General features: G+C 55.1%; 1 protein-coding gene and 1 long non-coding RNA gene across 3 annotated transcripts; one reads left to right on the top strand and one right to left on the bottom strand.

Moving 5' to 3' along the window:
- Positions 1-8,576: 8,576 nt before the first annotated feature.
- Positions 8,577-13,614, bottom strand: PCK1 (phosphoenolpyruvate carboxykinase 1). The gene is made up of 10 exons (XM_079129646.1): positions 13,502-13,614; positions 13,069-13,333; positions 12,487-12,668; positions 11,906-12,109; positions 11,625-11,812; positions 11,159-11,321; positions 10,547-10,771; positions 10,330-10,461; positions 9,849-9,944; positions 8,577-9,648 (listed from the first exon to the last, which is right to left on the bottom strand). Exons 2-10 carry the CDS (start codon positions 13,290-13,292, stop codon positions 9,194-9,196), a joined length of 1,869 nt encoding a protein of 622 aa, XP_078985772.1. The 5' UTR covers positions 13,293-13,333; positions 13,502-13,614; the 3' UTR covers positions 8,577-9,193.
- An 819-nt stretch (positions 13,615-14,433) lies between these two features.
- On the top strand, positions 14,434-23,386 carry LOC306655244. 2 transcript variants are annotated; one of them, XR_013762243.1, is made up of 3 exons: positions 14,434-15,012; positions 22,136-22,270; positions 22,572-23,386. It is a non-coding gene; the product is annotated as an uncharacterized lncRNA (long non-coding RNA). The 2 variants fall into 2 exon arrangements; XR_013762244.1 differs by lacking the exon at positions 14,434-15,012 and adding an exon at positions 18,701-21,493.
- Positions 23,387-23,634: the final 248 nt, after the last annotated feature.

The following is a 23,634-nucleotide window of genomic DNA, read 5'->3' as shown; positions in this document are numbered from 1 at the left end:
AGGGCTGAAGGGGCGCGTGCCCGGGGCTTGGCCCTCCCCCGCCGCCGCACCACATCCCGCAGCAGCGCTAACAATCACCTTAATTACCCTTCAGTTAGGGGCTTAATTTATAATGTGGTGGCAAGGAAGTACTGGAGGAAGAGTTTCCCTGGCAACCAAGTTTTTAAACACAAGATCCTCTGTGTTTTCAAAGCCGCTTCTCATCTAATTTCCCCCCTGAAAATCAACTTGGAACTTTTCAGATGCTGGAGATTTTAGCCTAACAGCAGGCTCGCAGTTACGTCTGGAACCATCAAGGGCCTTGATTTCTCCCCCGCCAGAGAAACGTGGGAAGTTGTCTGGTTTTCTCTGCCCCTTTGTTCCAAAATGGCCATTATGAAATGGCCATGGCAGTTAGTCAATCTCCCGACAATAGCCCATCTTCTGCACGCAGGTCTTCAAGTTTGCTGTGGCTGGAGTTTCAGATGCGAGCCCTTGATGGGACTTGGGGACAGCCAGGGTGTCTCAGCCTATTCCCAATGGCAACTGTGGCCCCATGGCCCCAGCTTGAGAAGAACAGGCTGACCACCACTCCCAAAGCAAAGGACGCCATCTCAGGTTTCTCCTGGATGAGGTCTCGCTCACTAGAAACCCACTGTCACTGAGCTGCTCTACCTCCATGCCTCACAAGAGAGTCCATGGCCTGCTCGTTCATAGTCTGCCCCGTGCACGGGGAGGGCACACTAGCTTTCTGGTCTTCCTGGGTCCTTCAGTGCAGCCAAAGCACACACCACTCACTCAACACCCAACCACCTGTGCTGATCTCCCCCTCTAGCCACCCTCCCTCCACCTCACTCACACTCCACCATGACCCGCCCTGAGCCTGACTCGACTTTCCAGATTCCTATGGAACCCTCTGGACACTACTCAAATGCGTCCTCTGAGGACTTTTCCTGACTCTTCTAGGGCAACCAGTTGGCATGCTCTGATTTAGCATTTATTTTGTGAACTGAAGGCACATGGAAAAAGCGGGCTGGGCTACTTCTTAGAGATAAGGTAGAAGACTGGACCAAGACTGGATGCAGGGTTACAATGGTGGACTAGGTGAAGATGAGGTGATGCTGAGTGGAGGCGATGGTGATTGGTCCATGGACAGGTGGATGGGGGGTATCTAAAGACACAGGTGATTGGAAGATAGAAAATGGGTACTTAAACAGAAATGGCTAGAAGGATGGATAGATGAGTAGGTGGGAGAATGGATGGATGGATGGATGGATGAGTGGGTGGCTGACTGGCTGGATGGATGGGTGAGTAGGTGGGTGAGTGGATGAATGGATGGATGGATGGATGGATGGATGGATGGATGGATGGATGGATGGATGGATGAGTGGGTGGCTGGCAGGTTGGATGGATGGATGAGTAGGTGGGTAGGTGGGTGGATGGATGAATGGATGGATAAATGAATGGGTGAGTGGATGGATGGATGGGTAGATGAAGTGTAATACAAATGTACTTTCTCCCCAACTGCCCAGGCAGAACTGTAAACTTGCAGGGCAGAGCCAGGAGCTAGGCAATGCTGACTGGGATAGAAAAGTGAACCTGTGGATTCTTGCCCACAGGAAATTTGCTCCTGATATCTTGAGGCTCAAAGTTTTTCAGTGACCCTGGGAAAGGACAGGGCCTCCTGTGGGACCAATTCATTAGGAGAGACAGTTCTGATCAGCTCATCTAAGCACTTGGGCTGACTCTAAGTGCCAGGCAGTAGGAGGACGTCCAATAACTATTCATTGGAAAGTGATGGATCGATCTTGGAGACCTGCCATCACAGGGAAGCACTGGCCGGCTGGGGACAGTGCAGATATTTCACTTCTCAGGGCACGTCCTCGATCCCCAGTCACAGGGAAGTTGGTCCTGCTGTTACCAAAGCAGCCCCCACCTGGGAGCAGTAACTGCCCCCCTCTGTTAGAGAGGCCCCAGGGGACGTGTCTCCTCTGCTGGAATTGACCCCCAGGAGCCCAGGAGAGCCAGCCATTCTGACCCACCTTGGTGCAGGGTGGGAAGGACTGAAGTTGCACCAAACTGGCTCGGGGCAATGGGGGTGGGAACCCAGATTCCGTGAGTCTATGTCCACAATTCCAGGAAGACCCAGTGGACAGAGTGCCTGACCCCTGGTGGGTGGTACTACAGGTCTGCTCTGCACCATGTTGGAAGGACGTAGGACTCTGTCCATTTCCAGGGTTAGGTTAGGGTTATGTTAGTGTGTAGGGTTTAGGGGTTGGGTTTTGGTTAGGCTTATGGGTTGATCACAGACATTCTTAGAGTTCAAAGGTCTCTGCCTTGATATCTGTCCAGCCCGATGTTCTCGCCTTGGAAGTGCTGGCCATTATGATTTCTTCATTTCACATCTCCTGGGGGTGGTTGCACACAGACCATGGGTCCAACAGCAAGTCATGCTGGATCATCACCAGGGGGGCTTTGAGACCGCTCCCCTCCCTGTTTTGCATCTGAAAGATGGATGCAGCTTCCCAGCATGATTCAGCTTTTACTCCATGCTGCCTATAAAACTTCAGTTCTCTACTTCTCCCTCCAAACTCCCTCCCCAGCAAGAACGCAGACATGGATGGAGAGGGGAGAAGACAAATGCACCCCTTCCTTATCTACAATGTGCTTAGCTGAGTGTCAGGCACATAATAAGTGCTCAATAAATAACCATTATTAGAGGAAGCTGTGATGGAAGAAATCGGACAGATAAAAATTTAATTCTGCCACACAGATTGATTGTACTTCTGCACAGGGTAAAGACGGAAAGAGGATCTCAGCTTCCATCTCCTCTCCCAGGCTGACTTTGCGGCAGTGTCCTCCCGTCCCCTTTGCCTGCAGCCTGTTGAAAAAATAAAAAGCAGAGCTGATCCGGCATGCTTGGCTGAGCCCTGCCCCTCCTGTCCCAGCTCCCCTGACTTCATGTTTAATTTCCCTGGGCTGAGAAGACACATTCTGGTGATCTGAGTTAATCCAAAATGTACATCTCATCTCCTACCGGCTAATGGCTCTGAGTTCCGCTTTACATAATGGGGGAGCAGCTGCCACATGAGTCACCGGGGCCTCTGGCTCCCTGGGCTCCATCCTTCATGGTGATGAAGTCCATGTGTTGCTTCAAAGGAGCCCGCAGCCTCCACGCCCACCAAGGCTAGCCCCGAGGTCACCTCTGAGGACAGTGTTCTATTAACCAGCAGGACTTGGGGTAGGGGGTTTGCGCCAACTCCGGGGGGCTGTGCTCAGCCTAAGAGGCACCAACCAGACCATACCAGTCCCCTGCAGCCAGTTCTGGGCAGCCCAGGCTCCCATGTCCACTCAACTAGACCCAGAACTTTGGCCTTGGCAGAGAACTTTTCAGCAACCCAGACTGGCTTCCGCCGGGTTCAGAAAGCTGCTTTCGTGCAGCCCAGGAAAGCTGCCCTGAGCATTCGGGGTCTGGCCACAGGCACGGAAGCTGAGGTCTTCCTGATGCCGTCTTCCCTGGTGTTCTGGGCCCCAGAATAGGTCCCCTCCTGCCTCTTACGAAATGCTAAGGGCTTGTCTCAAAGCCAGTGCGATATTCCATCCAGGGACCAACAGCCACCCAAGTCCTGCAGACAGAAGGGGTAGCACGTCGGGGGATTCCACTTGTCCTCGCAGGCTTTGGACCAAGGGCTCTGGGGCACATGGGGTGTGCCCATGAGTGCGTTGCCCCCCAGCTCCTTGGTTCTGGGACAGAAAGAATTCAGTAAAAAAAAAAAACAAAAAAAAAAACTATACCCGAGGAGCAGAGGGTGTCATAAAAGGGGTGGACTGTGGGGGACAGTGTGGGGCTTTAGGCAAGGTGCTGACTGCCGTGAAATTTCAGGGTGCAAGCTTCCTTTCATGTCCCGTCTTCGTGAAGTTTGCTCACTGGCTCTGCCTTGTCTCTTCTTATCTGGGCTCCCTGAATTCCATCCGTCTTCCTTTTCTTCTTCTTTTCTTTGTTGACAGTACTGGGATGGAAGTGGGGCTTTTCCCATACTAGGTAACCACTCTGCCACCGGCCACACTCCCACCCCTGGATCCTAGTCCTAAGAGCCCCACCAAAAAGCCACGTGACGCCCAACTTCTTTGAATGAAAGACTTCCAAGAAGCAAGACAGAGCACTTGTGCCATCAGGGCAGCTGAGACTCACGACGGTGGCACGGGGCCCCGAACACACGGCTGCAGTGATTTCTTCCATCCCGTTGGATTCTGCTACCAGGCAGTGGGAGAAAGAAATGGGACCCTCATGCCATTGATGGGCCCGAGTCCAGGACCTGCCCCGTGCCTGGACCTTTCCTACTGCATGTGAGCCAGAGCCTCCCCTCAGGAGCCTGTGCCAACCTAGGGGGGCTTCCTTATGGCTGGCAGGGCTGGGTGAGGTTCCTGATCTCCTGACTCCAGAGTTCTTCCCTCTGCTGAGGACCCATCTGGGGTCACAGCCATGACTCAAGACCAATGCCATCGGACTAGAAATGGAGGCTGCTGCTGGTCCCAGCTCTGCCACCTGCTGGTCGAGTGACTTTTGCAGCCTCGGTCCCCCGCAGCCTCCATCTCCCAACTGGTGGTCAATGAGTGCTCTTGTTCCAAGAGGCATCGAACCGGGTGAGGCAGTCCGTCCCACCCTCTGACGCACTTCAGGAGAGAGTCTCAGGGGCCACCCTTGCCTCTTCCTTCCTCAGCTCCTCCTTGACAAGGTGAAGGCCAGCCTCAACTCAGAGCCCTGGAAGGAAACTGGTTTCTCCTAAGTGAACTTTTGTTGTTGTATTTTTTCTTTTCTTTTCTTTTTTTTTTTTTTTTTTTTGTTTTTTTTTTGTTTTAGCTACTTTATGGAGCAATAATTCACATACCATAAAACTTACCCATTTAAAATGTATAATTCAATGGTTCTTAATATAGTCATAGGATTGTGGAAACTTCACTACCATCTAACTTTAGGGCTTTTCCATCACCCTCAAACCAACCCTGTCCCCACAGAATCCTGCCCTCCCTGCATCCTCCCAAGCCCCTGCCTTCTGTCCCTACAGGGGACACTTCACATGAATGGGGCGCGGCACACATGTCTTCCGAGGCCAGCATCTTAGCTTGGGATTGTACCCGTGAGACCACTTTAGCGGGGGGTCCTGAGTGTTGCTTGACGGCTCTGATGTAATGTTTTTTTTAAAGCAAATGTGTAAATAAATAAATAAAAGCAAACGTCTTTCGAGCTACCAATCCTTTTCCAAGTGGCTTCGTGTGCTCCAAGCCCTCTTCTGGGAAGGTGGGATATGCAAGGGGCGTTTGGAAACAGTGCTAAAGGCTGCCTGAGGGTCTGTATCCCGCCGCCCACCACTGGCCCTCTGATTAGGGGGCCTCTTCCGCTCCTCCACGCCCCAACACCACTCTCTCCCTTGCTTTCTCCTGCACCCTCCCTGCCTGTTCTCAAAGTCGCCATTGCACCGTGGAAAGATGGGGCCAAGCGAAGCCTGTGTGTAGCAGCCGGTCCCTCCAGTCAGCAAACTCGGAGGGACAGCTGTGGGCTCGGTTCTTCTCCCCCAACGTTTTGTCCGGAAGCAGCATCTACAACGAGTTTAATTATGCAATTAAAGTCATTTTCCTGGGCTGAACAAATATTTACAGCATATTTTGCTGTAAATTGCCTTGCCTGGAGAAGAGTCCTGCCATTCAGGCTGGCAGACGCACGCGCATTTGCATCTCCCATTACCCAGGGGCTCCCAGCCCAGACGGTCTTGGCGTGGGCCGCGCGCCCCCAGGAAGGAGCCTCAACCAAAGACGCTGGCAGGTGTCAGCGAAGCAAATGTGTTCCTGGCCCCAGTCCGGTGCTAACATGGACCGAATGACGTGCGCCACTCCTCCGCGTCGGCCCTGAGTCCCAGCTCTGCGCATTAGAGACGCCTCTGAGCTTTGTCCTGCTGTGGAGGGGCCCAGGGGCAGAGGGAACATGGCGCTGTGGTGGGCAGACCCTCGCGGGATGTGCACTGGCCGCTCTTCCTGTAAGCCAGGCACCTGGAGGGGCCTTCACAGGAGCCTCTCCCCAGGGCCCCCGCTGTGCTGAGTTCCTGTGCCAGCAGGAGCAGGAAAATTCCAGGAAAACTTCAGGAAAATTCCAGGAAAACTTCAGGATGGAAGCAAAATCCCAGCTTTACTTTGCTCCACTTGAAAACAAGTCTCTGTCCCAAGGTCCTCTTCTGCCCTTGACGAAACCTGATCCCTGTCCCCCGGGGTTGAGCCAGGGTTTTCTCAGTGTGGGGGCAGCCGCTGCCCCTGCCCAGCTGCTTGGTCTGCAGCAGAGTCCTGGGGGCAGTCATGGGGCACCCGGGAGAGCTGGCAGGAGAAACGTTCAGAGTATCAGCAGAGGCAGTGGGGGCCGTGGTCACCCTGGGACCACGCCTGAGCCAGCTGGGAGCCCCTGGCTAAGTGGGGAGGCCTGGGGCCTTGGGGAAGGAGGGGTCTTGGGGGGTCTCCCAGCTTCCGAAACTCTGGCCGCTCCCTGTGGGTGCCGATCTTGATGGGAGGGAGGGAGGGTGGCCTCTACACCTCGCCCCTGGCGGCCACGTACCCTGCCCTCATGCCAGGTCTGTTTAGGCCTTGCCGTGGCTTGGGTTCCCCTGGCAGGGCTGCATACCCAGGAGTCTGCCAGGCTCACAGCCCACCACCTTAGACAGGTCCCTGTAATGTGGGACCCACAGGGTTGTGAGAGAGGCCCTGGGCTCTGGGCCAGGGTAGATTCCAGAGAGAGGGCGAGGGAGAGGCCCTGTTCTGCAGCCCCCATCCAATATCCGTGTGGCCCTCCTGTGTTCTGGCTTCTACCCAGGGTCCCACGCAGCTCTGGGAGCTCCTGGAGGTCGGGGTGACTCCTACATCTATTTCTAGAGGACATCGGCCCCGGCGTTGGGCTCAGGGTCAGGTGGTCCCCTGGGCAGGGCTGGCTGAGAGCCAGGTCACTCTCACCCTGCTCCAGGTGACAAGTTGCTCGCTCTCCAAGCCCTCTGACCACAGGCCGACCTGCACCTGTCTTCCCACCTGCCAGCACAGCAGGAAGACGCTGGTCAATGAGGCCCGAGTTTCCTGATTTGTGTAACCAGAAGTCTCAGTGTAAAACCAGGCCTGGGGAGGAACGGAGGGCTCAGAAGGGCGCTTCAGGGAGCCTGAGTCAGCGGCCAGCACAAGGGGCAAGTCAGGGGCCAGCCCTAGCGTCCCCCGAAGACACTTGTGTCTAAGTCACCTCCCACGCTGTCCCCAGCCTGGTGGCAACATGGTCACTGGGAGGCCAGGCAGGCAATGCTGTGTAGGAGTCGGCTTTGCCCCAGCGGCAGTGGAGGCTGCTGAGGGGCCGGGACAGGACACCAGGGCACAGGGCGTGCACAACCAACTGCGCCTGGCTCTCGGGACTCCCAAAACCGCCCCAAAAGCCCCCAGGGAGTGGCGGTGGGACCTGTCCCCACTCGGCCAGCCTCAGGCTCTGCCTCCTTTTTGGCCTCCTTCAGACATGTGGCACTGGAGTCAGAGAGCATGTCGAGGGAGCGTTCTGTAGTGAGAGGAGGCACGGAGTCTGGAGCCACCCATCTAAATCAGCCCCGCAGATGGCATTTCATTCCGTTAAGTGGTTTTTCCCCATCACTGGTTTTGGTCTTACAAAGTGCCAATTTATCTGAGGAGCCAGATCCAGTTCTCCAAGCCTTAAAGGGGCAGGACTGTTTCCCAGCCCTACTGGACCCCTCCTCACCCGCTTCCCCACCTGCAAACCTGGGCAATCTCGGCCTGGCTGTCCAGGTGGAGCCTCTGCACTGACCAGGGAAGGAGCAGGCCTGCGGGTGGGCGGAGGCAGGAGAGCTGGGAGCGGGCGTGGGGTGTGGTGGAGGGCGAAGCCAGGCCACTGCCCTGGGGAGGGGAGGGCCGAGGAGGGGAGCAGTGTTTATCTACCGGACGAATGTTCGATATAAAGTTTACGGTTTGTTTGGACTGTTCTGGAACACCCAGCAAACCCTGGGAGCAGAGGAGACCGGGCAGGGCTCGAGGCCAGGCCAGGCCACCGCCCTCCCAGGCAGCCCAGCGCGTGGCCACAGACCTCAGGATGCAGAAGGCGCTTAACCAGGGCTTAGGATGTGGTGCTCCCCTGGGCCTCCTGAAAGGCACTTTTCTCCCACGGACGGCAGTGGAAGAGTGTTGCTCAAAAAAAGCGTCAAAAGGAAAAAGGCTTTGAAATTGTCCACAAGGCAACTCTCAGAAACAGCTGAGTCCCCAGACCAAATTTTTGTCCAAAAGTTCACGTTATTCGCTCCAATACAGCCCTGAAGCTCACGGCTGGTCCTAGAGTTGCCAGAGGGCGCCAACTTGTGGCAGCAGCTGATCCTGCAGGCAAAGCCCAGCCCCACTCCCGTCCCCTCTGCTCCCTCCTTCCACCGGCTCCTCCCGCTCCCTGAGTCTGAAGTTCGCCTGCTTCTCAAAGTGGTTCTGTGTCCCCGCCACCATGGGCTCGGGGCTGGGGCTGATTAAGAAAGGTGCAGCCAGAACTCTCTTTTTGTATGTTTCAGTTAAGAGAAACCAAGCAAATCGAATCCATCCTTCCTATAAAAGTTTATTGTGTAATCTTTTCCAAGAAGTGGTAAGGGCGCTGATTACAGTTACATAAAGGTAAGAAACGACAGAATATAAAAATAATTTAAACACACATATTAGTAACAAAGCAACATTTCTTTCTACTAACAACTAGTAGGTAATCTTGCCCAAGATTTTTTAAAGGTATTAAATATGTTTTAGATAACAGTACATACGGACACACATGTACGAATACACTATGCTCACACACACACATACACACACACACACATATATATACAGATCAAGTGTTTTCTTCTGTGCATTCCAGCTAACTGATACAGCTAAAGTGGAAAAACTGAAAAACTACATGCCTGAGTGATCTTAAAGTTGAACAAAACACGTATTGATGCAATTTTTGGAGACCTGCTAAGATTTCTCCCCAAGCTCCTTGGTTCCTAGCCTTGTCTCTGTGGTTCTCATCTGAACAATTAAATGTGCCTTTCTGATCTGCTCAACGGCGTGCTCACTATGCTGCTAGTGGTGCCGATTCAGGAAGACTCCCTTTACCTTGCTCTGAGTGCATCCTATGGACTAGGAAGGGGCTGATTCTAAAGCTGAAGCCCTTAGCTTCTGATTACATCTGGCTTATTCTTTGCTTTAGAGCGAGGACCTCCCTGGTGATTTCATAGGGGAGGTCGGTGTTGACTTGGTCTTCCAGGTATCTCTCAATGTCTTCCACTTCCTTCTCCCAGAACTCCTTGGAGATGCTGAAGAGGGCCTCCAGGTTGATGTCCCCCAGGCCTTTCAGATTCAGGGCGTCCTCCTTAGGGATGTAGCCGATGGGTGTGAGCTTGGCGCTGTCCTCCCCGTTGATCCGGTTGAACATCCACTCCAGCACTCTGGAGTTCTCACCAAAGCCTGGCCACAGGAATTTGCCTTCCTTGTCCTTCCGGAACCAGTTGACATGGAAGATCTTGGGCAACTTGGCTGCTGGGCGCTGGGCCATGCTCAGCCAGTGAGCCAGGTATCTGCCGAAGTTGTAGCCGAAGAAGGGTCTCATGGCAAAAGGGTCATGCATGATGACTTTGCCTGTTAAATAGAGGGGCCCTTTGGTCAGTCACGTGCCGGAAGGCATAGGGACATCGTTTATGTGGACACGGCATGCCTGGTTCTCACTTCCTGCCCCTCTCTGTCCCCTCACATACAGATACCGAGGGGCCGGAGGGGAGGGAGGGCCCGGGAGGTCTGACTACCCCCCGAGTGGTTTCGAGTCCTGACTTTGTCATTACCTTTGTGCTCTGCTGCTGCTGTGGCCTCTGACCTCATGGCAGCCCCCACAAACACGCCGTGTTGCCAGCTGAGAGCTTCATAGACCAGAGGGACACCTGGAGGAGGTCAAAAAATTCCTTTAAGGCTGTGACTTTCAGACTCGAAGACCAGCGATGTATTTCACACATGGATCGACTTGGCGAAGTGGCATCTTTTTAGTTGTGCGAGTATACAGAAAACTGCTAAGTCACCATTACACCAGCTGAGGTCACAAAGTAAATAGTGAAATCCCATCCAGCCACTTTAGGGCACAGAGCCAGAAAGGCCTGAGGTGACCAACGGGTTGCCTCTACATTGGAGCATGCCAGTCATTCTGGTTTGGGGGAAAGAAAGCTCCAGATCATTGGCAGCTTCTGACAAGGTCATGGAGAGGGAGAGATTTCACGGTTGTGTTTCAGTTGTCAAGACCCCGTGCCCCACCCGGAGAGGAGGTGAGCTCACCTGCTGGTCTGCGGCCTCCAAAGATGATGCCCTCGATGGGCACACCTTCCGGAGACTCCCAGGCAGCGTCGATGATGGGGCACTGGCTGGCTGGTGTGCAGAACCGCGAGTTGGGATGGGCGCAAGGTTCCCCTACGGAAAGAGAGAGAGAGTTCTTTAGTATCCGGCCCAAACGGGACACCGGCAGCCCAGAGCACGCAGCCTGGAGGGGGCTCACCATCCTGCGGGCTCCACTGCTTGTTCTTCCAGGAGGTGATGGTGACACCTGCGGCCAGCGGCTCATCGATGCCTTCCCAGTAAACACCCCCGTCGCTGGTCTCGGCCACGTTGGTGAAGATGGTGTTTCTCTGGATGGTCTTGATGGCATTGGGGTTTGTCTTCACAGAGGTGCCAGGAGCAACACCAAAAAAGCCATTTTCTGGGTTGATAGCCCTTAAGTTACCTGCACAACCAGAGAGGCCGTGGTGAACGCCAAGCATCGGCCCACTGGATTCCGGACTGAGCCCTCCCCCCTTTTCCCTCCCTAGACCACACGCAGTTCTCATCAAGCATCCCGGGCCTGAGGCTCTCACAGCTCTTTCTTTCTCTTCCATTTTCCACCAACACTATTTTAACAAGTGTTTGCATATAAACAATCGGCAGTATGCGGCCCATTGAATCCAGATTGTTAAAGGATGCTCAGCTGGCAGAGTACATATTTTTTAGGTTTTGCAGACTCTGAACTAGCTGATCAATGCACCCAGCCCTGGATTTGGGAGAGCTGGCCATGGTTGAGGTTGCCAGCACACAGAAGTCCAGTTTTTATCACCGGTTTGCCCAAGAGAGTCACCTTGGCTGTCAAACTTCATCCAGGCGATATCATCACCCACACATTCTATTTTCCACCCTGGGAGGGTGGGGTTCATCATGGCCAGGTTGGTCTTCCCACAGGCGCTGGGGAAAGCTGCCGCCAGGTACTTCTTCTCACCCGCAGGGTTGGTTATGCCCAAGATCTGCAGGAGACAAGCTTCTTCATTAAGCTCTCTGTTCTCTTCTGCCCTGAGGTCTAGGGATGTGCCTAGAGGTTCTCGATAGGTAGACCCTCAAGATCTATCTCCATTCAAAAGAATGAAGTCCACAGGATCTCTCTGGTGGCCCTTGAGTCTGCGGTCCTTAGGAAGGGACACAGACTGTGGTGTTCGTAAATACCCACGGACTTTCCCTGTCTGCCTGTGAGTCTGCAACAGGGGAACGGCAGCAGGCTTTCGGGTGCCACCCCGGCCTTCCAACCAGCCAGGAGGTCATGCTGCGCTTACCAGCATGTGTTCTGCCAGCCAGCCTTCCTCCTTGGCCAGCCGGCTGGCCATCCTGAGAGCGAAGCACTTCTTCCCGAGCAGCGAGTTCCCGCCGTACCCGCTTCCGAAGGAGACTATCTCTCTGCGGTCCGGCAGGTGGGCGATGAGCGTGAGCTCCGGGTTGCAGGCCCAGTTGTTGACCAAAGGCTCTGTAAGCAGGGCACGGCCGCGTCAGCCCACGCACACGCTCAGTACATGCGCTTGCTTTTTATCGACTCTCAATTCTGAAAGGACACGCTTACTTTTCAGAGGCAGGGGGCACCCCACAGAGTGGAGGCACTTGATGAACTCGCCGTCGCCCAGGGCCTCCAGGACGCGGGTGCCCATTCGAGTCATGATGCGCATGCTGGCCACCACGTAGGGCGAGTCCGTCAGCTCGATGCCAATCTTGGCCAGGGGTGAGCCCAGTGGCCCCATGCTGAACGGGATGACGTACATGGTCCGACCTGAGGAGGGCCGGTGGGGATGGGTGAGCAATGACCTTGGCCTGCAGACGCAGCGGCATCACGTTCCACGGGGGACCCCTCGCTGTGGCCTCCCACCATCAACATCACCCTCGTGGCCACCAGCCCTAGGGTTCAGCAAAGTCCACTGCAGAGTGAACCAAAATGTCAAAATTAAGGTTTCCCCAGGCCACAAGTGGGCTCCACCAAGCTGCTGGAACCCCGCGTGTGGAGATCATGTGGGGTTCATGCAGGACGTCTGCAACGCAGAACTGGGTGCATCCCACAGGGAGTGGCTGTGGGAGCTGCCATTGCAGTCACGGCTGCCATCAGGGCAGACGAAGAAGGGCAGGCCTGCTGTCAGCTAACGTCCTGCTCACCTTTCATGCACCCCGGGAATCTGGCGTTGAACGCTTTCTCAAAGTCCTCCTCTGACATCCAGCGACCCAGCTGGCTGAGGCCACTTTTGGAGATGGGCACCGTGTCTCTTTGCTCTTGGGTAATGATAACTGTCTTGCTTTCAATCCTGGCCACATCCCTGGGGTCAGTGAGAGCCAACCAGCTGCAAAAGTCCCAAGGTCCCCTTCAGTCAAGCACCATTAGGGACAGGCCAGTTCCACTCATTATCGCATTCTTCCCATGCCCAGCAGAACTCTGAGTGCATTGGCATGTTGCAGAAGTGTCTGCGGCCAAGCCAGCTAGCGCCTTGTCAGGAAGACGTTGGCTAGGCCGTGAGCTAGGGACCGGGACTGTCTTTCAACTTTATCAGGAATCTGGTTTGCAAGAGCATTTGCATGCCCCATCTCAATTAGGGCTTGGGTGGCCCTACTAATGTCATCTTGTCTCTGTGGTCCTGACCATTTTATTAAGGTTCTAAAGTGTCTGCAAGCCCCGAGAGGTCTTCGTTCACCTCTGTGCCCTGACACCAAGGAGACGGCCGGGGCCCGAAGTGCTGGGCTTACCAGTTGTCGTACTTGCTCAGCTTCCTGATGAGGCCCTGCTCCTGCATGTGGCCCAGCAGCCGTCCGTTCTCCTCCTCCGAGCCGTCGCAGATGTGGATGTGCTCCGGCTGGCACACCTTGGCGTTGGTCTCCACGAATTCCCTCACGGCCTGGGGCAGGCTGCCCAGGGTGCCCTGGATGACTTTGGCTGAGAAGTCCAGGCCATTGTGCAGCTGAGGAGGCATTTCTGCAGAGCTGTGGCAAGGGGCACAAATGCCGGGGTCACCTGAAACAGAAAACACAGCCTTCCTGGACCAAAGTACGGGGAGACACCTGCTGGCACCCTGGATGGACCACGTGTGGGTTGCACGTGGCGGGAGAGTCATTGATCCCAGGAAAACAGAGTGTGTGGCTGTCGTAATTTTAGCGAGGTAAATAAGAAAGCTCGACCCACCTGCCTTCCAGTTGGGTGGTCTCAGCCAGAGATCCAAGGGGGCTTGCTGGGTTCTTCCCGCTGGCGATTGTGTTCCCAGTGGGAAGGCCGTGCTTGGTGCCAGAGCCTCCTGCCTTAAATACCATGGAGAACGGCCCTGCCCCTCTGGTACACGCGAGAGGCTCGCCTGTGACGTCAGGGGCAGGTCTTTGGACCCGCGCCACGGTCAGGGATGTTTTGGACCAAGCCACCACAATAAACCCCAGGGAGATAATCATTGAGCAGACCTTCGTTAATGAGTGTTGGGAGGCCTCGGGCTGAGCGCCGCATAGTGAATCCTTACACAACTTCTGATTGACTAAACTTTGACCCTGTTCGCTGCTGATGCAAAACATACCCACCCTTTCTTTGACAGGCAGGTGGGGTCAAGGACAAGGTTGGCCAGGAAACTCCTGGACCTCAAATGTTGTTGGCAGCACACTTTGTGTGCCAACAGGCACCAGTTGGCAAAACACTACAGCCTTGAGGTGTCACCACACAGCCAAAGCTCATGAGCAGAAGCACCCCACAGCCAGCATGCACCTCTTGGCAGCCATCTGTACCTTCTGAGCAGACTGGGTGCTGATGACCTTATTGAGTGTGTGCTGTATACCCTTGCCACCCCAAAATATAAACTTTCTGAAGGCCAGGTTTCTGCCTATTTGCTCATGTTTGTACCTACAGCACCTGCACATAGCAGGCACCACATGCATACATGCTGAACCCCATTCTAAGTGCTCTGCATCAACTAATCTCTTACCACCAGCCAAGTCCAGCTCCAAACAACCCTACGTACAGACAAGCACAGAGAAGAGGTCCAGTAGCTACACCCAGGTGGCTGGCAGGAGGCAAGGAGGCTACAAACACAGCAAGCCGGACTCCAGCACATCACCCTTTCATGAGGAATCCTTACCTCTTCTGGAACCTTCCATGTATTCCCCAAGAAATCCTAGGCTAGGCACTGTCACCCCCAGGGCCTAGCAGACACATTTCACTCCCCTTGACAGTCTGAGTCTTGGGCATGGAGGGGCTTGGCAGTTTTGCTGGACTATACTTAAGCAAGGAGACCTTTATAACAGTTGCAAAGAATTTGCTTTGCAAGCAATCAGAACTTCAGCACGAGTTAACAAACCCTCAAGGCTGCTTGCTGGGTTTCGGGAGTACTGGGTGAGAAGTCAGGAGAAGGGGACCAGCTCCCAGGCCTGGCTGCCCACAGGAAGAGGGGGCTCCTCAGGAGCCCACTGCCTCCAGCGAGGCAGGGTGAGGACTTGGCTCACCACCCTCGGGGTGGGGTGTGGCTCATGCTTGTACAGAGGAAAATTCCAGGCCCTGAGAATGGCCGACCGTGCCTGAGAGCCTTAAGAAGCCGATCCTAGGGTCCTGGTCCACACCGCAGCACTCGGTGGGCTCACGTCTCCACTGCTACCGAGATTATCAACCTGCTGCCAAGCTTCGTTTCTTCAGGTTTTGGGGGAGCTTTCAGTGCAAACACTGTAGGGGTGCCCTGTTGGCATGAGGTGACTTCCCCTCATTTACTGGGACTCAGGGATGCCATTCGCCACGGGAACTCTGCTGTGTCTAAACCCAACCTGAAGTCATGCCCCGCTGCACGGGCCCTTCCTTAGCACCTGACCTGGGTAGGATTAGGCGTTCAAATCCAGCCACGTGTGGCACACGCCTGCGTGCTGGTGTGCACGCTTCACCCCACCAGCTCCCCGCAGTCCCGTTTTGCTGATAGAACTGTGAAGGGGCTGACTCCCTGGAAAAGCTCAGAGAGAGGAAGCAGAACTTGGAGTTTGGAATGTTCCACGCAAATCCAGGTGTTTGTTGTGAGTCTCCCGGGAGGGAGGATGCAGCTAAGTTCGATTGACACGCAGGCCTGGTGAGTCACCCTGACCTTCACCCCCTTGGCAATGACCACGGAGGGGTGGCCTTAATCCCCTGCCACGCTCCCTTGTCAAACCCTGAAAAGCAAATACTGGGCCGCAAACTCACTCAGTGCAGAGTTCTCGGGAAGAACAGACACAGAAGGGAGGGCTGAGGACACAGGGCGCAAGTATGGGCAAAGGTCCTTTGTCCCCGGTTGGTGGCGCCCTGGGGCCCACCACCTTCCCTGTCCTTAGAGACTCCCTGCCCCAAAGCGGCTGGTTGGGCAGCACCTCCGAGGGGTTCAGCTGCCTCAGTGTCCCACTTGACCGTCACCTTGGTTGCACACGAGAACCAAGAGGAAGTCCTCACAGTGGGTCTCCTGCTGAAGGAACCTGAGTGGATGCTGAGTGTGCCCTGGGGTGGGGGTGCTGGGGTCTCCCACTGGAAGTGAGCTGCACCTGGGTTTCTGGGGACAAGGCTGCAGAGACCCCCTAGCTTTTCAGGGACTTCACTTTGATACGTGTTTCTCTAGGCCCAAGGTCGTTCTTTACAAAACACTGTAAGAGTTTTGTAAAGATACAAAACTGCCTTGGTAAAAGAAGGAAAAGGAAATGGCAGTTTTAAGACAAGACCCACTCCTTCCCGTGGCCGTTGCACACCCGTTGGTGAACCACCTCACACCTCCAGGATGGCTGCGTCCTCCACCTGGGGGAACCAGGTCAGAAAAGGCGAAGGGATTGTTTTGAATCCAAGTTGCAAAAAATCACATTTCTCTAGGAATCTCCAACACAAACATGTATTAAATGTGCACTAGTCCCCAGCACTGGGGACAAATTGGGTCACAACCACGGGCTTCTTCTGCGTGTCAGAAGGGAACATATTACATGCTCTGTTAGCACTTTTATTATCTTTACAATGTTACAGATCAGGAACCCGGGGCTCGGGGAAGGAATCACACACAATCACTCAGCAAACACTGGCTGAGCAGCTGCTACTGCCCAAACTCTGAGCCCATGACTCTCTTTTCCTTCTTATCCTCCAGCACTTCCTTGTTGAGCACACATTGGTCACTTACTGCATACCCACTCCAAGCCACCTTCCCAGGGTCATGGGCATGCCCCTCTCTTGGTGCTTCCTGCTCATGGTCACTGTCCTGAACTCCCTGACAACATCACACAGGGGACTATAAAACAGGCACCGATGGATCGTTAGCCCACACGAGGGTCCACCAAAGAGGCCAGCTCCACAGCCAAGGGGACTTTTGCCCGAGCCCCAAGCCAACATAGGGCCAGCCCACTGCCCTTGGCCGTCCCACCCGCAGGAGAGAGGAAGCACTGCCAGCAGGGGAGCGTCTCCTGTCACCCAGGCTGTGCTGCCACCGCTGGCGTCCCCTAGGCGGTCACAGGGCTCTGGACGAGGGAGGGAGCGTGACTCGGAAGAGCCTGAGGATGCGGTGCAGGACCGAGCGCTCAGAAGGCCATGGACACCGCGGCCTGCCGCAATTCCACAGGGTGACCAGGGAGGGGTGGGGCGCCGAATGTAAGTTCCAGGCAAGCTTGGACAACGGGTACAACCACACGGAGGATCCCCATGACAGTGCAGGCCTGACCTGCCACAGTGCTTCCTGGCCACCCGAAGGCCATGAAAGACCTGCTCATCAAAGGCCACCAAGACCAGAGCTTGAAGCTCAAGTGGCTCAGACCCATGGTTTCCAAACTCTGCGTTGAAGGACCTCAGGGGACACCCTGAGCCTCCACCAAGGAGAGGGACGAGGCCCATTGGCCACGCCCAGAGCCCCCTGGTCCACCGCAGCTGACGTCACTGGCGTGCATATTGGATCTCTGTTGGCACAAGGACTTTGACAACCCAAAACATGGGGATGCATGGTGGCAACCAAGCCCTTCCCTGTTGAGGATCAGAGTCCAGTGCTGGCCGCCATCTTCCTCAGCTAGTCCCTCACTGCAAGACCAGGACTGCCAGTCCGCCCCGTCACTGATGGATGGGCTCCTCCCGCCTGGGGATGACAGAATGGCCTTCCATTCAGGAATCTGAATTCACAGGAAAGCATGACCCGTAAAGAAAAAGGCAGTCATGGCTTCCCAGAAGGTGACAGGAGGAAACGGTGTCTACCCCACGCCCTGAGCCAAAGGCATTTGCGCAAAAGGACCCCGGTCTCTGCGGCGGCCCGAGGAGGTCTCTGACAGGAGGCAGCGCTGCTCGGCCCTGCAACGACTTGCCGCAGGATCGTCACCTGAGCCATTCAGGCCATCGACCCCAACTGTGTTTGCCAGGGACAAATATTTAGATGTTCTGCGTTTACGGGGCAACAGCAATCTCCCGGCAGGCTGGGTGGCACGTTCACAGCTTTGAGTGGACCCAGTTCCTGTTTTGGTGCCACATAGTCATACAACCGGAAGGTCCTTAGCAGGTTGCACTTGTCTAGCTGCGCAGGTTGGGTCCCCTGTGGGGCCAGTGACAGTGTTTTGGAACTAGACAGAAGGGTGGGTGGGCAACACTGCAGCAGGACCACCCAGTTGATCACCTTACAAGGGTCAATTTTGTGTTGTGTGAACTTCACCCCAATATTGTGTGCAGAAGGGGGCCGTGCACTCTGGTCCTTTATTTTGAAATTGCAGGAAGGAGGTGGAGAGAGTGTGGCGGGCCTTCCCAAGCCAATCCTCTGTGCTGTCCTTTCCACTTCCCCACCCAGCCCTGAGGTCCAGGACGGTGGCCTCGGCTGAGTGCTGGCCAGCAGGCTCTCCAAGGAGAAAGTGCTCAGCAGTTACTTTGCCCCCCAACACTGCCTAGCTTTGTTGGCACACTTTTTCCAGAGTGAAGAAGTATCAGTGAACCTGGAACCTGTGTTGACGGAGTGTGGGGTTTGCAAAGATGTGCCTGTAAGACACCCTGGGAAGCCCGGTGTCCAGCGCCGGGCCTTCTGGAGGGAGCACGGTGCGGTCTCCGACATTCGGAGGCTCCTCCGTCGCTGAGGCAGAGGATGACGGGGCTCTGTGGTGATGGATGGCGTGCTTGCTGGAGCTCAGCGCCACGTGCCACCCATCCCATGAGGGATCACCCTCCGGAGCACAGCGTCCCTGTCACCCTGCCTGAGGTGGACAGCTAGCCCGAGTGGAGGCTGCAGGGCAAGGCATGGCAGGCAGGAAATGCAGGCCCTTGGCCACCTTGCTGTGCCTACGGCCACTCACTGCCTGCTGTGGCATCCATGGGCCTCGGTGGCCTGGCTGTTTGCAGGGATGGCACCCCCACTTGGGATGGGGCTCCACCCAGACCCACAGACCCAGACGCTGGAACCATCCCAGCTCCTCCAGAAACCTGCCCAGCCCTTCCGCTCGCTGTGCTGCTGGGGAGGAGGGAAGCTCTTGGGCCTGCTGGCAGAGCCCCGCCCTTTGCGCTGTGCACACGCCCACCCCGTGGTAGATGCAAAGCCCACAGTGGCTTTCCTGCTGGACCCCAGCCCTCTCACCTGCCTGGGACTCGTCAGCCTCTCTTCTCTCCCTCCAATTTGCTTTTACAACTAGGCCTTGTTTTCTCCTTCCGTTTGCATGCTGTAGACAAAGTGTGCACAGACCAGTTTGCCTGAACGTTCCACCCTTCCCACTTATTCTGAGCCTTCGTCTGCAGATGGCTTTCCATGTCACGGATGCTAGTTGACTTACACGGATGCTAGCTCCATGTGGCCTTCTAAAATGCAGGCCATCTGTGTGAGACTCTTGCCTGATTAACAGTAGAACTGGCAGACAGAGAGGTGGCCCCCACTGACTCTGCCCAGAACCTGCAGTCCCTGCCAGCCCTCTGGCTCCAAGTCTCCTCATCTGTGAGGTGGTCCGTCATGCTCAAATCGCTCACGACTTCAGGCACGACCGAGTGAGTAAGTCCGTTTTCTGAGTGTTTGCTCACAAACGGGTCACAGAGCCCTGCTCCAGACGCTCAGTGACCAGAGCTGCACCAGCAGAGCAGGGTGGAGAGGGCTCATTGCATAGCTACCACACAAACCGTGCAGCACACTCATCGTGCAGGGAGAAAATGGATCCACTCCATGGTACAGTCCCTTCCCCTGGAAGGAACAGTAATTGCTCAGGAACTGAACTCCACCCTCTGCCAGCTCCCTGGTAACCATGTCCCGCTTGCCTCGGATGCTGCTGCTCAGAACAGAAACATCTTTTCTGATCCATGCTGGGGATAAATTCTAAACTCAGTAAAGCTAACTCTGCCTGTCTGCCCTTCTAACAGGGCACAGACACACAGGCTCCGCTGAGACAGCCAGGTAGGCCCAGCCCAGCAGCACAGGTTGTTCCGGGCTGGTCATCTAACTTTGCTATAGTAACCGGAAGTACTGCTAAGTTGAAGGACAGTGGAAATCGAGCCCCTGGAGACAGCTGCGCCCATAGCCTGGTCCTGAAGCAAGGTCTGTGTTCATGCACACGGGAGACACTGTCTGTCTGGAGATCCACCCCAACTCTGCTGAGGCAAGGGCTAACCGGCAAGCCCCTTCCCCCAGGGGACAGTGCTGCTCTGCCAAGCCACCACAGGGCAGTGTCAGGGGCAAGCGCTCTCACATGTGTCTGGGATATTGGAAAAGAAACTCGTTGAGTAGCTGACAACTCTGCACCGAGGGAGTTTTCAATCCATGCCGACGGGAGGGGGCTTCTCAACAGATGGGGACTTCTGGCTGGAGAGTGGGAAGCGGGACTCAGGGCAGCTATGCGCTCTCGTGCGGGCGAGGTTCTGTCCTTCCTGGATTCTCCGTGGTTTCCCACCGAGAGCCAGCCAGAGTTGTGAAAGTTTTCTTTCCCCAGCTTGGCTCGAGGAAGCTGTGGCCAGAGGCAGCCCGAATTCCCCCGTCTCGTCCCACGCTGACCTGGCCCAGCCCGCAGGGACAGGGCAGTGTCGTCTCTTTCGGGAGCAGCTCGGAGCTCATAGGCTCTCCAAGTAACAGGGTCAAGTGCCCCAGCGCTGGGGCCAGGGCCTGGCTTCAGGCACGAACCTCCTCATGGAGGCGGTTCATCTGCTGAGCAGCCGACTCCACTTGACCAGAGGGGACATTGGAAGCCAGGATGGGCTCAATCCTGCGGGCTGTGGTTGGGGCTCCTGGAGGAGCCAAGCAGTGTGCCGCCTGCGTCCCAGACCCTGCAGGCCAATCCCGCTCTACCTAACCACGGACTCATGCCGCTGGGCCTCCTCAGGCTCCCCATCTGTTGTCAGAAGGGGTGGACTTCTCCCAGCCTCCAAGGCAAGTCAGCTCCGAGGTCAGATTGGGTACTGCAGGTGGACTCCCCTAAAGAGCACCAGGCACGGTCAGGCAACGCAAGAGCTATGGAGGAGCAGCACAGTCCCGGTTCCTCATGGACAAACTCCCCAGCATGCTTAACGAGGGCTGTTCTGGGGCGCTGGGGTGGGAACTGCAGGTGGAGGCCGACATCTAGGGGCCTAGGACCTCACTCCTACCACGTTCCCCTTGCCCTGACCACACCCGACACACCGTAGGCACAAACCCAGCTAGGAAGACCCTCTACACATAGAGCCTTGCCCCGTGAGCCTGCAGGTGACTCGGCCCCAGGCCAGCTGTCTGGCAGCAGAGGCCCTGCAGGGAGTCCCAGAGCACAGGCTGATGGCGCACGGCCTGGGTGCTTTCAACTTTTCCACATACTTTCCCGTCTGGACTTCTCTCATTTCCTTGAATCAGACCTACGATATTATCCCTGTGGACCAACCGGCTGGTCCTTCACTAGCGGTGCTGTCCTGTCGTCCAAGCTTCCAGAGCACACACTGCCCCAGATTCGCCGAGCCTCCCCAAGCAGGCCCCTCTGAGCTGTGTGGTTTGCTTCTCTCACGCTGTGACTGTTGGGGCCACAAGATGCCTGTCCCTCCAACCAAACACACACACTGAATAGCCAGAGGCGTTTCCCAAGTCCTCCAAGTCAGTGCGGAGGAGCCCGTCAGCACAGCCCGGAGCTCGCTGGGAGTGCGGGTGGACACGGGAGAGGCCCGCCCCGACAGCTGTGGGCCGGCGGGACCCCTTTCCGCCTGGCCCAGCGCACTCCAAATGCAAGCTGCTGGAAAGATCCTTTTCTCATTGGCCCTTTGGTAAGTGCTGAGCATGAACAAAAGTTCATTCTGAGCTGGGTGCCTAATTTTTATTAATAATATCCCCGCTCCATCCATCACTGCTAACTAACGGGAACACTTAGGGAAATTAATTTAAACCTGGCAAGAGGAAACACTGTAGTGCATCGCTTCCCCTCCCCAGGGAATTCCAAGACTTTGGCTGCATTGAAAACGTGCTCGGAGCCGCGAGCTGGCAGCCTCGGCTCCCCTAGAAGAGGCCAGCCTCTCCTCAGCAACGAGGCACCCTGCACAAGGGGCAGTGGCAGCAGGTCTGCTAATTACTTCCTGACCCCCCACCCGTTCTCGGAGTGCTGGCGTGGCCCAGCCCGCGGACGGCGTGGGCGCAGGGCTGGCCCGAGGGGTGGGGCAGCTGCCCTTCCTTCACAAGGACTCGGGGCCTTGCCTGGGGGCGATTCCTCCAGTCAGGCATCTACTTTTTTACCCAAAGGTAGAGAAAAATGGGACAGGACAACGCAGGAGAGATGTGGAAGCCGAGCAGCCCCAAGCGCTCGTCTTTCTGTCCTGTCCCTGGGTGCCGGTCCCTACTCAACCTGGAACTCGGGACCCGATCGTGGCTGGCGGTGGGCCAGTCTTCAGGGGTTCATGTTTATTTGTTTTCAGCAAAACACAACATCTGGAATAAAAGTCGGAGACAGCACAGGCACATCCCCACAGAGACTCCTTCCAAAACCTGGATGCGTCACAGGACAAGGGACGCTGGACCTCCAACGGGCCGCCCAGGGGGCTGGATGGAAGGTGACGGGTTCAGGTACTTTGGCTCGGAATGTGTTTCCAAGGTGCAGGGTTTGAAGACAGGTAGCTTGTGCTTCTGCATTCAGACATTTCTGCAAGCATACTGATCGTGGGAAGCCTATTTGAACAGTCTTAAAAGGAATTTTATCTTTTTAATTTAATGTTTGAATTAATTTGTTTTACAACTCCTTCTAGAAGCTTCTTAGGTTTCTGAGAGTACTTGTTTTTTAAGTTGTTCTGTATTTCATTTTTGACTGACACATGATAATCGCTCACCTTTACAGCTTTGTCTTCTCCCTTTCAGGTGAAAACCGCAGGTGTCCTTGCTGTCCCAGTGGTCCCCACGGCCTCCATCTGGAGAGCAGAGAGACAGGGAGACGTGGGGTTGAATAACCGCATTCAGCAGGCGGCCCGTACAGATCTGCTCCTGTGAATTTTTAATGATAAATTCTTTGGGAAAAACTTCTTGGACTTCCTTTGTCGTACTTTTAACAATTGAGCACGATCCTCATCAGACAGCTTCTTGCGAGCTGTCAGATTATTTAAATGACAGATGAATGTGCTTGGTACATACTGAAAAAAGAGTGTTCTCTCTGCTGCTTTGATGGGCACCGTTCGGGCTTTTCAAAATAAAGGTTCTGAACACTTTAATTTTGGAGTGACTTGCCGTAGTTCAGTAAAGAGATTTAAAATGCTCTCAACTACTTTGGAAAAGAACAGAAAGAAAGTTTTGTGCTTCGTTACAAACAGACGAACACTCCACAAGTGACATTTGAAAAGCAGCACGGTGGGTAATCACTGCTCAAAATACACTTGGAAGCGCTTTGCTCTCATTGTTCTTTATGTATCTAATTGTTCCAGGTATTGTCACATCAAAAAAAAGTTCCATGTGACGTGTGTTGTTCCTTAAGAAAAGACAAAAAAAAAAAAAAAAAAGCCCGAGTCAGAAATGAGATCCAACTTTGCCTGGGAAATCGAGGCCCGCACAGGTCAACAGGGTGAATGTGGAGGCCGCCTCACCCCTGCTGCAGGCCCTGTGTCCTAGGTAATGGGCCTGGACGTGCTGCAGGCCTGCCCCTTGCAGCTCCATCCCACGCTCTGCAGAGCCTTGGTGGTTGATGAGCAAGTTCCAAGCGCAGGGCATAAGGCTGAGGGGTGAGGTGACAGGAGAACTCACAGGACAACCAGAAGAATCCTGAACATTTCAGTCCCTAGTCTTCTATTTTTTTTTTTTTTTAGTGTACCCCTTCTGCTGAGCCTATCCTCTAAATCAGAGCATGGTCAGCCCCTGGGAGCCGCCAGGGCTGCAAAACAAGCTGAACTTCAGTGAGTTAACTTTGATCATAACCTCGAGTTAGCCTCACCCC

This window comes from Sciurus vulgaris, assembly GCF_902686455.1.
Source record: "Sciurus vulgaris genome assembly, chromosome: 2".
Lineage (NCBI taxonomy): Eukaryota > Metazoa > Chordata > Mammalia > Rodentia > Sciuridae > Sciurus > Sciurus vulgaris.
The sequence above is the reverse complement of the archived record's forward strand: the minus strand, read 5'-3'. Positions and strand labels throughout refer to the sequence as shown.